This window comes from Lottia gigantea (assembly GCF_000327385.1).
Source record: "Lottia gigantea unplaced genomic scaffold LOTGIsca_11, whole genome shotgun sequence".
Taxonomy (NCBI): Eukaryota; Metazoa; Mollusca; class Gastropoda; family Lottiidae; genus Lottia; species Lottia gigantea.
This window is the reverse complement of record NW_008707001.1, coordinates 4,246,958-4,262,098: the sequence shown is the minus strand read 5'-3', so window position 1 is coordinate 4,262,098 and position 15,141 is coordinate 4,246,958. Positions and strand designations below refer to the sequence as shown.

The window sequence follows — 15,141 nt, the reverse complement described above, 5'->3', positions numbered from 1 at the left end:
TTTATAGTTTGAATCTATTCAGATTAACTCCAATTTTATACATCTGAATATTAACTGAATTTTAGATGAAAAAAAAAACCAAAAGAACAGAATGACATATTCTGAACTCTCAAGTTTTCAAATGTCACATAAAATCGATTCTGAATTCTTATACCTCAGTTTCTATGAGATTGTTGACTATATAAACTAAACTCAGAATAACACCTGATAAATTATTATGACTCTTGACAAGTTAAGTAAGTGAGTAACTAAGTATGACTATGGACTAACTATATTTTGTTCCCTGATTATAATTTATTCACCCGATCCAGTAGCATTTTTACGTCTAGCTGCCAACATATCATAGAATGGATTATCATTAATACTTAATCTGAAACATGAAACAACAGTATATCAATACATAAGCATATATAAACTTTCAAAAATATGAAAATATCAAGTAACACAAAGCAGTCAAGTCAGTGTGTCAGCAGCAAATAGATATTTACAGGTGATTAAAATGAAATGTGGTTGTTAAGTTCATTGTGAACATTTTTGGGCTTGTAAAGATGTCCAACATTCAGGATTCAAAATTCCTATAGAAACATAAGAGGTCTACGTTTCTTCAAAAATTTTATATAAGTTTGAAAAATACAATACAAACAAATTTGATTGTGATTTCTTGTAAAATTGGACCCTGATCTTCAACAAAATATAGTTTGAGTACTCATTTTGAACATCTAGATCATGCTAGTTGGTTTGCTGTACCAGTTTGAATTCAATAGACAATTTGAAATTGGAGCAAGGTAAACACTTATATAAGCCATTAGAAAAGTTACTAGTTGGTTTGCTGTACCAGTTTGAATTCAATAGACAATTTGAAATTGGAGCAAGGTAAACACTTATATAAGCCATGAGAAATGTTACTAGTTGATGAACTGTACCAGCTTGAATTCAGCAGTAATTTGAAGTGACAGTACGGTCTTATATCAATCAGTATATAAGCCATGAGACTAAGTTACTTACTTGATACATTTAATCCATTCTTCTTTTTCAGCAGTATTACCAGCTGACATTCTATATACATTGTGTCGTCCTGTAATATTAATAGTCATTGGAATTAATTGAGTCATGACAAGCACTGTGTCTTGATTTAAAAATTAGGTTCAAAAGACTTAAAGCAGACTTGCTCTTAGCACAATATGCTAAGTCATCTTCGCTCATAATTCCAGTCGACCCAGATGTAAATGGATATGGATAATCTGGGATAGATCAATGCAAAGAGGTTTGGCCAAAGACCAACTGGTAGAATGGATCCTTAGGAATATGTTTTGGATTGATCTATACAAATTGCAATTGACTGTGGACTTTCAGCATTGACAAATCCATATCTAATATAAAAATAACACCAGCAAAGTTCAAATAATCCAAATAACATTGAAATACCAGCATAATGTAAATATAGAATAACCCATACATACCTTCAACAACTTTTCCATCACCATCTACTTTACAAGCTTTAATAATATCATTACCACCAGAATATAACTCAAAACAATTGGGTTTATGAGCTTTTTCTTGTGACACCTCTCTTACACATATATTCTCCAATGGGATAATACCTTTTGGTTCTTTATCCTGTAATTACAATATTGTACATTAGAATATAGTAAAATCTGTATCTCATTGAGGGGCAATAACTCTAACAGACACAAAATGTTGAAAATCAAACTCACTCAAATTTTGGCCTATGACATTTTTGTAAGTCATTGCAGTAACTGAGAATTGTGAAAATCACGCACATCTCTCGAATATTCAGAATGGTCAGTACATCAAATAATGGTATAAAAGCCTCTGATCGATTCAAGCTTTCATAATAAATCAAATCAGAAAAGGGAGACAACTTACCGTAGTATATTGAAAGTAATATAAACAGTTATCATTTAATATAAACCATCTTCTTTTCCAGTTTTTATATCGCCCTCCTGTAATAGATTAAACACATTGTCATTGATATCAATACCTTAGAGCAGGTGCCCCTTTTATATAACCACCTTATAAAGACTTTACAAGTAGACAAAATATACTGAAAACTTTAATACAAAAACTAAAATCTATGATCATTATATCACATTATTATATAATAATCAATAAAAAATATCACTGACCATAAAAAATAAAAATAAACCAAATTTTGTATTATCTAAGGGTAATTTGAACAAATTAAAACAACGAAAAAACCCATCAACAACTGAATATTAACGATAACTAATGAATGATAGAATGGGAGATTGTTAATGTATAATATATTGAAACAGAAATGGAACCTATTTCCTACAGAACCCAAAACAGCAGAAGCCAATACTGTACAACAGAGTTACAAAATAAAAACAATGTAAATAGTAAACAGGACAATTTACCAGTGGAGATATAACTTACTTAATTTAACAACGCCTAATCAGAGAAATAATAATAATCATATATTCTACTCATTACCTTAACTTGATTAGGGGGATATCAAACTCAACCTATAGATGGTGGACTTGTTTCTATATGTTAAAAGCAATATTCTTTGACAGCAAACATGCTATCATGAAAGTTCTGCTTGCACTCTGCAGCTTCACAGAAACCGTCAAAAATTGACCAATTCTTTTGCAAGAAATCATGGTTCTTTTTGATACAACATTAGTGACAACCAACCTTCTATGCACTAGGGGGTTTAGTTTTGTTTATCAAAAAATCTCAGGTAAAAGGACAATTTTAACAAGGTGAAAAAAGGTCAAACAAGAGTAACAAAGTGAACTAATTAGATTTTGCCCCATCAGAATAAATCTATTTTCAAACTCCTGGCTGTATATTATGAATGAAACACTTATAAAAAATTTATGCAAAGAAGAAGAGAAAATGACAGCAAGAAAAGTTTATCAGTAACATTAATCTAGCCACAGTAGAAGATATCAGACTTAGAAAGAAATATCAACAATAAAGAAAGAATTAAACTATTGTACTAACCTTGTTTCCACAGCCATCCTTCTTTAACAGGATTAAAGAAAGTGTGCATCAAATCATTACCATCATCTTCTGGTATTTTAAACGGTTCATTTTTAATACTTTCATACAAATTCTACAAAATACAACAGTTAAAAGATGAATAAAGTCAGATTGTGAACTAAAAATTCAAAAAAAATTCCTTTCAATGTGTTGCTATTGGTATCAAAAGAGTTTTTCAGCATATCTGTTTCAGACAATTCTTTAAGCCCTTTTCCAATATCCTATCCAAAATCTATCCTTCCTGTGACCTAAGAAATCTTGACCAGACTGATACCTTACTATTTAGTTCAATGGTATTTTCAATAGTGACTCCATAATCTACGGCACACTCCACACAAAAACCTATTATAGGAAATTGCTTACCCTATGTAACACCATACTTACAACAAAATTAATCTTAATATTTCTTGTGGAATTCAGCCATGGTCTTTTAAAGAAATACCTGAAGATCTGAGGTCAGTATTAAATCTATGTAACTTACCACAAGTAATTGTTCAGGTAAATCTCCACCATCATTAATACCTCTATTCATTGATATAAATCTCTCAGCTGTTGGTTTATCTTTCACACTGGGATTATGTAAACTTGTATTTAACATAATGATAGCAAATGATAATACATAACATGTATCTACAAATATAAAAATTCAGTAAGTCATTTTACGTGTGAAATTAAGAATCGAAATGCTAAATTATTGTAATTTATAAGGGCTTACCAAATACTAATGTAGATGGGCTGGGAGGTGGATTATCCTTGTAAATACGCAATCGTACAATGATCATTGATGGGATGATGGATAATTAGATAGATCAGAGAAAATCTGTGGTGCAGATGAATTGGGGAAATAGATGAGCCTTGTGTAAATCAACTGGTATCAAATCAAAAGATTTGGATCTTACTTTTTCTACACTTTTATTGTGAATAATCCTAAAAATTCTATCAAGTTTAAACTGTACCTGTATTAGTAAAAACATCTGAGTTCAATTCACAATATCTCTGGGCAAAACATTCCATCATTCTATCAATTTTCTGGGCTTCACCAGGCAATCGGAAACTCCACAGAAATTGTCTGAAATCAAAAATATCAATGTATATTTACGAGATGGATGTCAAATTCAACATCTCATTTATTGTAAGAAGATGTTTCCAGGTTAATTCAAAACTGCCTTGATATACGTCCAACTGTTCTGCATCTATTTGGGCAAACCTTGGACGGGCAACACTGTGTCCAGGGATCCATATTTATTCAGAGCTAGTAGCTAATTTACACCTAAAGCTTGATAATGAAGGTACAGAATATGCAAGTTTTGAAAGATGTCTAATCCAATTTTTATAATGTATAAGAATATAAGGAACCATTGTATATAACACTGATTGATATTAAACTAAAGTTACCTCAAGGCCTGCACCAATATCATACCACGGAACTCATGAAGATTAACAAACGCCTTCAATACATCCATATTAAAATCATTCCTGAAAATATATAAAGATTACGTGAGCAAAATATATAAATTTGTGGTTCTATTTAGCAGTGTCTTATAGAAAAAAAGCAATTAGAAGTTGTCTTATTCTACAGATACAGTTGTATTTATAATTGATTTATGTATCTATGAACTTCAGATTCAGATTCAGATTCAGATATGTTGCATTGTTTGTAGGTAAGAGTGGTTGTAACAACAACATATAATTGAAGTTACGAAAGCACAGGTCGTGTTCTTAGGGGTTGTGGATATTTGATTCTTGGAGACATCTTGTGTCTCACTTAAGAGATATGCTCACCCTTCAATAATACAGTGGTGTTAGTAGGAATTCTAGAGTAGGGGGGGCACAGTAGGGATCACAGAATTGTCAAGGGAGACCCACAGGCAATTTCTTTCTCTACATTATATAATAACAAATTTGAAAGTGGGGGTCAGAGTTCACATTGTTAATAACATAAATTTATTAAAAAATTCTACCTTATTTTTTTGGGGGATTTTGTTTGTTTATTATGTTAAGTTTCCTGGACCGATTCATTGAAAATGCTTTGTTTTAATGTGTACATGTACAATACATTGCATTGTTTGTTTGTTGAACAATGACAATTCTTTAAAGGTTAATTAAGTTAACCTTTCTTTAGGACAAACTTCCTCATTTAAACCATTTATACCCTCATTATTGTATTATAATAATAAATATTGTTGTCCTGGATACGCTAATTAATTTGTGTTTTGAGGCAGTTTTGTCTAAAATTGCAATGAACTTTATTATTATCAAAAATAACTGCAAAATACTCATAGAAATACAAACAGTGAGGCTTTGGTTCGTAAACCTTAAAAAGATTTTAGTTCCTAGCAAAAGGCTTTATAACAAAACATTACCCAGTCTTTTGGTTCCTACTGAACAAAATACTCTTCTCTGTAACCATAAGCAATTGGCATGTCATAACAATGGGCAACTCAAGTGAATATGCTTTTAGAAAACTTTTTTTTAAATGAGAACAACTGAAGACCTAGCTTGTTTACAATCAGACTACAGTTAGACAACATCACTAGTTATATCTTACCACATGTTAGCCATATGTTACTTCCTGTTTGTTCCTCCTGTCAAAATTCATTAGTGAATTGTTAATATTGTCTATAATATGTTTCAGAACCTATACTAGTATACTCTAACTGACAATGTTGTTTTACATATATTGTTAATACCACTGACAGACTCAAGCACTTGTTTTTTCCTTAAATATTATCATAGACCAAGCCTTGGGGTTTATAAATAAATGAAACCTCAGAAACAGCATAGAATAAATCCATTATATAGATTAAACTGTGATTTATTCAGTCTAACTTTACATGGTTTGAAGCCAAACATCACAATTTATTCATCTAATATCACATATTACCATTTATATCAATTCATATGAATCAGTATCAGTTTAAGATTATCAACTTTACCAATTGGTGGTCTCTCTGAACATACTTCTTCAACTGATGATAAATTTCGATACATTATTGGACCGAATTACCATAATCTTCTAAAGTTCACTATTACCCAATGTGATTCTATTTATTTATTAGGGAAAAAAACAGTTTATTACGCAATTCTCAATCCTACTCATGAGAAAATATCCTGGTCTTTAATCTGTATGTTTTTGTGGACTGTTTTTTATTCCGAACATGCAGAGTCTATTATAAAAATGTAATTCTCGTAACATTAACATTAATCTGTATTTCATCAATAAACAACTTATTAAATATAGACATTAGAATAAAAACATAGTTTAATTCTAATCTTTATTGATAAACTTTCACTGAGCTAAACTGACACTAATCTCTCTCAGTAGCTGGGAAAGTCTTAACTTAATCATCAAATTTTATGTTGTAAGCCCTTCCTACCCCCGCTAAATTAGATTTAAAACTTGTCTGAATTTGATCTAGGAATAATGGACAATAATGCTTGTTTGTCAACAAAATTTGAAAGCTAAAAGCTATGAGCTATGAGTTTCTTGAAACCTGAAAATTTTGTTTCTTGTATTATCATGAACCATTATTGCTCTATCATCAAATCCCTCTCAAATGGTAGTAAATAAGCTCAGTTGGTAGTAATTAGGGTAACCAGTACTTTCATAGACTAGGTGTTGACTTGTAAAACTTCCATGATTTTCTTGTGTTTCAAGTGAGTGTTCTAAGTCTTAAAAACTCTCAGAAACAGGGCATTGTAGAAACACTTAAAATCCATCAAGAATTGTGCCTTCTAGAGTGTTTACATATGAGCAAATGTGGACAGACCAGATAGATATTGTGGACAACAATATACGCTCCACATTTCATATGACTGTATAAAAACATTCAGAAACAGAGTACAGTGCTAATAACACTTATTGAAACACAGCTGTGCCAATCTGGAAGTTCTAACACTCATTTGACTAATTACTAATGAGATAATATGATATTTGTATGATTCAGCAGATAGAAGATATGACATGTGGTTCTATTCAGTGTTTGCCAACAATCCTCCTTTATCATATAACTCATTAAAACATTAATTACATTGATAACAACCTTTATTAAAGGGATATCATCATGTAAATTCATTAAACAATCTGATCAGCTGTTGAACATATTTCCAAGAATTACAGTGAAGGTTTGGGAAACTAGATTTTGTCATCAAATCTTACATTGACTGTAAATTAGAATGTGCAAATTGATGCCCAATCTACATAAAAAGTTCTGAAAGAGCCATGAATATCTGTAAGTTTCTATTAGCAGGTAAATCACATGACCGAATCCCTTAAAATATTCTTTATGAATTATATCAGATAAGATATTAGGCAAACTGACAGTCAAGTCTTTGAGGTACTTGAATTCAAAAGTACATGTACATATTATTGATAATAGATACAAAAAGAGCTAATGTTGTATCTACTGGGTTTGTCATTAGGTCTTTTCTTTCTTATTTCCTTAGCACTCTGTCACCAGCAACAAACAGCCTGATCTAAGTAAGCTATAGCTTAACAATCACAAGGTAAAAAGACTAAATACTGCATAATTCAGGAGCACCAGACTTTCATATAAATGACTGACAATCTCATTTTCAAGTGTTTAAAAAGAAAGAACTAATTTTTATAAAGATAACTACTAAGCATCACAAAGATCTTTTCTACCAGCTGGTCTTTGGTCAAACCTCTTAGCATTGATCTTTTCAGGAAGATCTGTACCCATCTACAGCTGGGTTTACAGGAATAACGTAGTTTAAGATCACCAGCCTTCCACACGCCGGCTGAGATTAGAACCCAAAACCATCAAACCAACTGTGCTACATAACCCCTGTTTACGTCACACAGCAACCTGTATAAACAATTCTTCATGGTATAGTTGTTTAATATAATAATAATGTAATATATTATTAATAATAAGTGAAGAATAATTATGTAAATATTAAAAGTTTGTGTTGATTATAACTAACAGGTGTTAGAGTAATATGATTTATTCATGCAAATCTAATAATCATGATTCATTACTTTTTTACAATCTGTAATAAATACATAACTGTTTTAACCATCTAGAGCAGATCAAATTTTTTTTTCGACTGTAGGCGAGTATAGATATCTATGCATATCAAGGAACCATCAAAACAACATATCTTTCCTTTTACTCATAACTTCATGACTTCTTCAGATATGATAAGTGATAATTCAACAAACATTATTTCCTATTACAACTTTTACAGTATATCATTCTGTTTAACACAATTTCTAAACTCTACTGTGTTAAGTTATGGTCACAGAGCAACACATAATCATTCTTTCTGGAACGCCTCATGCCACTCTGCATCTGAGTTTTTAAACTCTTCATTCCTTTCATAAAATCAAAATAGCTATATGTTTATGTGTGTATGTTTGCAATTTTCATAGCATACTTCAAATAACTCAAAATATTTGTAGAAATGTTTGTATGAGCCAAATATGTGCCAAAGAGAGCATAGAAAAATAAAGATATGTATTACTATAAAGATATGAATGGAATAACTCTGAGTTAAGAAATATGATCTGTAAGTTTCACCAATATTTATTATTATAGAATAATTGTATAAACTATATTATGGTAATTGTAGAGTTCCTATTTCATCCCAGTTTAAATGATGGTAATGTATGTCAAACACATGTTAGGTTAAATATACCCTTCTTAATTTCACAATGTTCCTGTTTTTCTAAAATCAGTAGGGATATTTTTGCGCTTTATGTGAATAAAAATGTGAGCCTTGTTCCTGTTAGTTTTGTATTATAGCTCTCAAGGTCTTCCAGTTTTCCAACAGTTATCATATAATCTAACCAAACCAAACCAACCAATACCATTCGACTACCAATCAACAAGAATTACCATGATCAGAACGAGTTTGGTAGAATGAAGGAGATCGAGTAACTCACGCCACACCATCCAGGGCCAAGTTTCACTGCCATGTCATTCGATTCGACCAGATTTTAAGAAGTATCAACAACCAAACCAACTACACAGAATCATCCAATTTGAACCAATCCAACTACCAACCAACCAACCTTAACCATCAAGCTATCAGTGTCCCTGATACACAAAAAATGTTTAGAAACCTTACTTTTAAAGCATATTGAGTTCTGTATAGTTGGATATCAATTGCTTATATCCTTGAATCCATCTTGATATAAACCAAATTAACATAACAATGAGAAAAATATCAGAAAAACAACAGAGCTTCCTTATAATCAATTCCAAAAAGACTTGAAGTAAAATCAACAATGGAAATTAGATGTGAAGAAATCATTGTAGGAAATCTAAAGAATTATTCTTGACCTTCAGCTTTCAAACTGTTTTCGATTAAGACTATCCAAATGAAGGAAGTCATTGGCGGCATAATTTCCTGTTAATTATTAGAAAGATAGAATCATCAAGATCACCTTCCCACAGATCTGAGTCTAAGACTCTTTTATTTAAGCCTTACTTTTTTAATACCTGATCTATATCTTTGACATACAATGAATGTTCTTTTAAGCTTCTTTTCTGTTAAAAATCATCTATAGAAATCATCTATTCAAAAATATTCACCACCTTCCCATAATACCAGTCTTAGACTCTTTCATTTTAGCTACCTCATTTAGTGACATTCAATACTGATCTACATCTTGGCTAAGGAAACACATGATTTCAATAGATGATAGACGGTTGCAAATTGTCACTCCATTTCATGATATTACAACATAGATATTTGATCTATATCATTATTATAATTATAATCATGGCTGCTTCTAACTGGTTCTTTAATGGCATACTTTCCTGCTTAAGATCAAGCTATTCAGACCACCTATTTCATGAAATCATGACAGTCGTGTAATCTGAAATGTTCATGGCATCAGAGAGAATTATCTAAGAATTTCTCAAAGAAAATTTCCCATGATCTACGAAGATGCTATGAGACAAGGATACTAACAGCGGGAGATGTTTTTATTTTATTCATTATGTTAGTCTAGCAGTAAATTTACCATGAAATTAAACTGATACTAAGCATCCTTTTTTTTCTAATTTCTCAATTGACAATTTCAGCTCTATTTTTTCTAGATTTGATCTAATCTTGGGCTTTTTTCCTTATTAACTGTTATAAAAGTGTGTCTAGCTAAGTGAAAGGGATAGTTATTTTAAGAGGCAATCTGATTGATGCAAAGGATAACTACAATTCATCGATACTCATACAAAGACTAGGAAAACTCTTAACAATCCCTTTAACTGACCAGACCAACATTGTACCAGATTAAAAGTGTAAATGTTACCACTACAGCTACTTTGTTTACACAATAACTAGAGACTGTGAGGTTTTAGATCATAACACTAACCATTCAAAATCCACAAATAAACAACAATTTACTGAATTCCCCAAATTCTGAGCTTTTGTAGGAAATGATGTGGCCAAGACCAGCCAATTGGGTCAACCTTTGTAAAGATATGAATTTCAAAGAAAATACTGTTTCTTGCTACCCATATCTCTTGAACCATTTGATTAAATGGTTGGGGGTAACATTTGTTAATTTCAGACATTCAAAATGAGGCATATCAACTTTACTCGTATAGAACATGTTGTACCTCTCAGAAAATATGTATATCCACTAATTTGAAAACATGATACTGAAAGTTCATCATGGTTCTGACCAATTGGTAATTCTTTCAGTCTAAATGACTTTCTTAATGAGCTATATCATGCTTGCTCTGCAAGGCTATCATTTAACTTAATTGCGTCTGTTATGGATCTTAATATCCTTGTGTGGAATGTATGGGTATGAATGCTTTCCAATGGCTAACACTCACGAAAGAAATTGAAGTGAACGACAGAAAAACACAGACTGAGTGATGTCGTTAAAATGAAGCAATAAATTGGTTAAAAGACTTACTTTTCTCCTAGGTAATCCCCAATGGCTGTTTTATTAAGACCTTCACCTTGAAATAGGAATTGTGCCACATCCTCAGGTATATTTTGTAATAAACCATGTTCAAGCAGATACTGGATTCCCTGAAATATACAAAATATACACATTTAAATCATATATCAAATTTGGTGCAAATCTGTTTGCTATGTGTCCAATAATTTGGAATTTAACTGAAACATCATAATTTTTCTACAGTAAGTGCTCAATGAATTTGTTTGTGGGAGTCAGTTTGCTGTTTCCAGCACCTTTGCAATCTGTCCCCTAAGCCCTTGAAAGCCTTGAAGATAAAAATACACCCATGGGTAGAGCTACAAAAGCAGATCTTTGTTCATACTATTTGTAGTATATCAATATACATTCAGGAATTAGTTTATAATCAATGAAACAACATAAACTGAAGTAGGTTTATCCACCATTATTGGCAGTTATCTCCTACAAATCCAACAGCTTTAATAAGATACAATTTAATCTCAGTTTATCATGTTATAGATTATTCTCAATGTGCTGGCCTGATATTAAAGGCCAAGGTCATTCTTTAGTACCATCATAACAGTCTGAAGATCTTCTGGGAGAGGAAACTTTCCAATAAAAACAACATCATCTTAAACCCACTGGGAAACTGTTTATTTTCTACTCTTATATCCAACTGTGTACCACACACAATTCCTAATAGAAATTGGCTCTATAAAAAAGGATTACTTTTCAAGTACCAGCAACATAGACCCTCACCTAACCTTTCAATTAACTACATAATAAAGAACTATCAGAAGCTGTATACAGAACTATCAGAGGCCATATATAGAACTAGCAGAAATGAAATGAATGGAGTTTTACATCCTACTTTTCTGCACCTTGCGAGCTAATGAAGATGGGCAACGCCATGCAGAGTGCAATGAGGTAAATTTTGCCATGACAGCGGCATTTGCCTTTTCGATTTCCAACTGATGAAGGATCTTTAACGTGCTCAGCCTGTAGCACACATAGTCTCAGACTACTAGTAATCGACCCACAGCCAGATACTAGGCATGATAATTTCAAACTATAAGCAATGAACACCTATGGCTATCTAATTAGGAAGAGCTTATTTTATTTCAACCAGATGTACCAAATCATGTACTCATTAAAATCCGACTTACAAGATACGACATAAAATCTGCAAATTTGCACCATTGTCAAATGAAAAGGTCATTCAGAAAACAAACCTATGATTTGAGACAGAAGATGTGAGGGACAACTGTCTCTCAAGAATTTTTTGATCTGATCTGTTTTGTTCAAAGATCAATAAAAACTTGAGATCAATTGACAGCTTTTGTCATATATAAACTTCATGTACCACAGAAAACATAGGAAATTTTACATCTGATATTTACATGTAAGGACTGATATTGTCTGTTATTTGGTATAAACTGTTTTAGTACAGTTAATTAGACCAGTAAAGTAGACCTATGTTATAAAGTAAGTAAATAGAGAATATAATGATGATGAATGAGAAGAGGTTGGTTGTTGATCATTAGTTAGTCTACAGTACCTACCATATATTGCTACCCACGTCATAACTTAATTACTACACTTCTACCAGGTTCAATACGATCAAACTTATTATCTTTTAATCATAACAGCATACAGGTTTAATGCAGGACAATTTTGATAAAAAACAAATCTAAAAATTTTCATTTGTCATTTCACTTCACTTGCTATCCATGATCTGATTAAATAGTTATAAATCTCCTGTTCAGGGCGACATGATATCAAACCAATCCAATGCTCTGTTCAATAAAAGATTTCTTTTCTATATGAGAGGAATTTAGGATATTCATTATTAAAATATTACTATAATTGATATCTTGAGACTCAAAATCTAACTGAACACGATTCAAAAAGGAATTTTGTCAGATCAAGGAATACAATTGTAGTAGACTGAACAAAAAACACAAATCATAACATCAAGAGCTGTACATAGAGCAGATTGGATGTAAGATGGAGTGAGCCAAAGTGACTCAAATACATACTCATATTTCAAAAGAAATGACACGCCTTATTATCAACATGGTTGTTTCAAAACCTTTAAATTGCACTGTTTTTATCATAAATCTGTACTTTGCAACTTAAGCCAGTACTTTTATGAGAAAATGTTCTCTTCACCATCTTATACTAAAATTTGCAGGAACTGTATCTTTAAGCCATATGGAAGTGTTATAGGGTAAAGTAATAAGCATATAATTAGCAGAGTCAATGTTTATCTTCTACTAATAAAAACAACCTATCAATATACACTCCACCTGGAACTTCAAGAGCCCATAACTACTGTTATTAGCCACACAATAATTAAAGAGACCATATTTACTGTTATTTTCCACATAATAAATCAACTAATGAAGTTTGAAAACCATGTGTAAAGTTGATGTATAACAGCAAACCGTTCAAATGACCTGCATTAACCCACATCTTGTAGACAAACAATTTTACACTACATCAACACAACAGAAGGCTTTGGTGCATTTCTAGATCACAGATAAAAAGCTTCTTCTTTCTGTCAATATTCCTGACATGAAAAGGAGTTTTACTTCCAACTGCTATGAACCTGATGGATGGTTTCATATTTGAAATTTAGCAGATGATTTCCTTTCATAACCATGAACTATTTTCTGCAGAAAACTATCAATCCTGGATCTTATTATCAGCAACATTATCAGTCCCATAATTGTAAACAATAGGTTAAAAAACACTGATAGGTTGATATTTCTGCAGTGGTGATATTTACTGTCAGATTTTTAAGAAGTTAACTACATGCAAGAGGCAAAAGTTTCTGATTTCATTCTTGTAGTTCAATGGAATTGCATCCTTTCAAGCTTTGAAGTGTTACCATGAGACTGGTTTAGAAGACAAAACCATAACAACTTTCAACCCAGGGCAGTCTAGTTACATTCAGTTCAATCTTATCTCCTTTTTAGATGTACTAAACATCACCTTTATATAGTGTTTAATGGAGCATCTGATATTATCATCAGTTATAAATAATAAACATAACAATTTAACATATAAACAACCAGATATCAACACCTGTATTCTAACCTTTTATATTGGATACTCTTCACAAGATCAGGGCAATCAGAGCACTTGAAAAGTCATCTCTTTGATCAACTATGTACCGTGATATCCCCCAAAATTATAGTTTATATAAATATACAGGAGCTTTTTTTAAATGAGCCAAAAAAGACCTGAAGTGTATTTCAATTGGCCTGTAGTACATTCTTAATTTTGCTTCCCACCCCACCCCATTTTTGACCACTTACATCTAACTTCAATGCTTGTTTTACTCATATATCAGTTTTAATTACTACAGAGCTCATTCATTCTAATGCACAAAAATATAGATTTGATTTAATGACTACAATGTCAGATTCAAATACATCATACCAGGCAATTTGATCATGTAAAATATTTCATAGGTAAGCTTATCCTTTGATCAGAATAATTGTAAGTTTATAAGTTTAAATCATGCATATGTTCTACTGTCAAAAGAATACAAATCTTTTTTAAGAAATATAAAAGCAACCTGATGAATTGAACCAAATTTGGATCTGGTAGACAAAAAAGTTTCTTGAAAATCATGACAATACAATGAAACAAGGTCAGTTCCTTCCTAAATTCATAAACAAAATTTATTATAAAATTCACAGAACAGCTGAGCTCATTCAGTTTTTCTGCTGATTCAGATGTACTTAAGTTATTGAAAGCTTTGTGAAATATGTGTTTGAAATTTGTAATAGAGTCGCAGTGAGGGGTAAGAATAAACGATGCCATATGTTATATAATAGAAGACATGACCTACAGATGTATATTGTTTATGTCTCCGGTATAAAGACCTTGCTAGAGGAAATAGTCAGAAGTCATCATTCTTATATAATAAAGGTTAAATCAGAAATATTGCTGATCGCCATATTGAATACAGTTCTATCACTTCCTTCCTGTTCAAACTATTATCTTATGTAAAGCCAAAATAACGTTCAATGTATGGCTTCCTGTAATATATAATCTTTTAAACAAATTGGAAAAATCTCACAAGTGCAAAAAGCTATTTCATAGTCAATTTTGGCTTTTACACAATGAGTGAGATAAAAAAGAGAAGAACAGTTACAAAGTTTGTTTCCTTTTACAAAAATTCTTGTCATATTTGTAAT

The 15,141-nt window shown here is 31.5% G+C and overlaps 1 protein-coding gene across 1 annotated transcript in view; it reads right to left on the bottom strand.

Moving 5' to 3' along the window:
• Positions 1-294: 294 nt before the first annotated feature.
• The window catches only part of LOTGIDRAFT_109918 (hypothetical protein), a gene marked incomplete at both ends in the record, with an annotated part of 22,371 nt that continues 7,524 nt past the window's right edge, over positions 295-15,141 (bottom strand). Inside the window, 9 exons of the mRNA XM_009047286.1 lie at positions 295-370; positions 1,006-1,075; positions 1,461-1,617; positions 1,888-1,964; positions 2,992-3,103; positions 3,512-3,660; positions 3,987-4,099; positions 4,426-4,506; positions 10,925-11,043. Of these exons, the coding sequence (XP_009045534.1) occupies positions 295-370; positions 1,006-1,075; positions 1,461-1,617; positions 1,888-1,964; positions 2,992-3,103; positions 3,512-3,660; positions 3,987-4,099; positions 4,426-4,506; positions 10,925-11,043 (954 nt within the window). The remainder of the gene's footprint in view (positions 371-1,005; positions 1,076-1,460; positions 1,618-1,887; positions 1,965-2,991; positions 3,104-3,511; positions 3,661-3,986; positions 4,100-4,425; positions 4,507-10,924; positions 11,044-15,141) is intronic.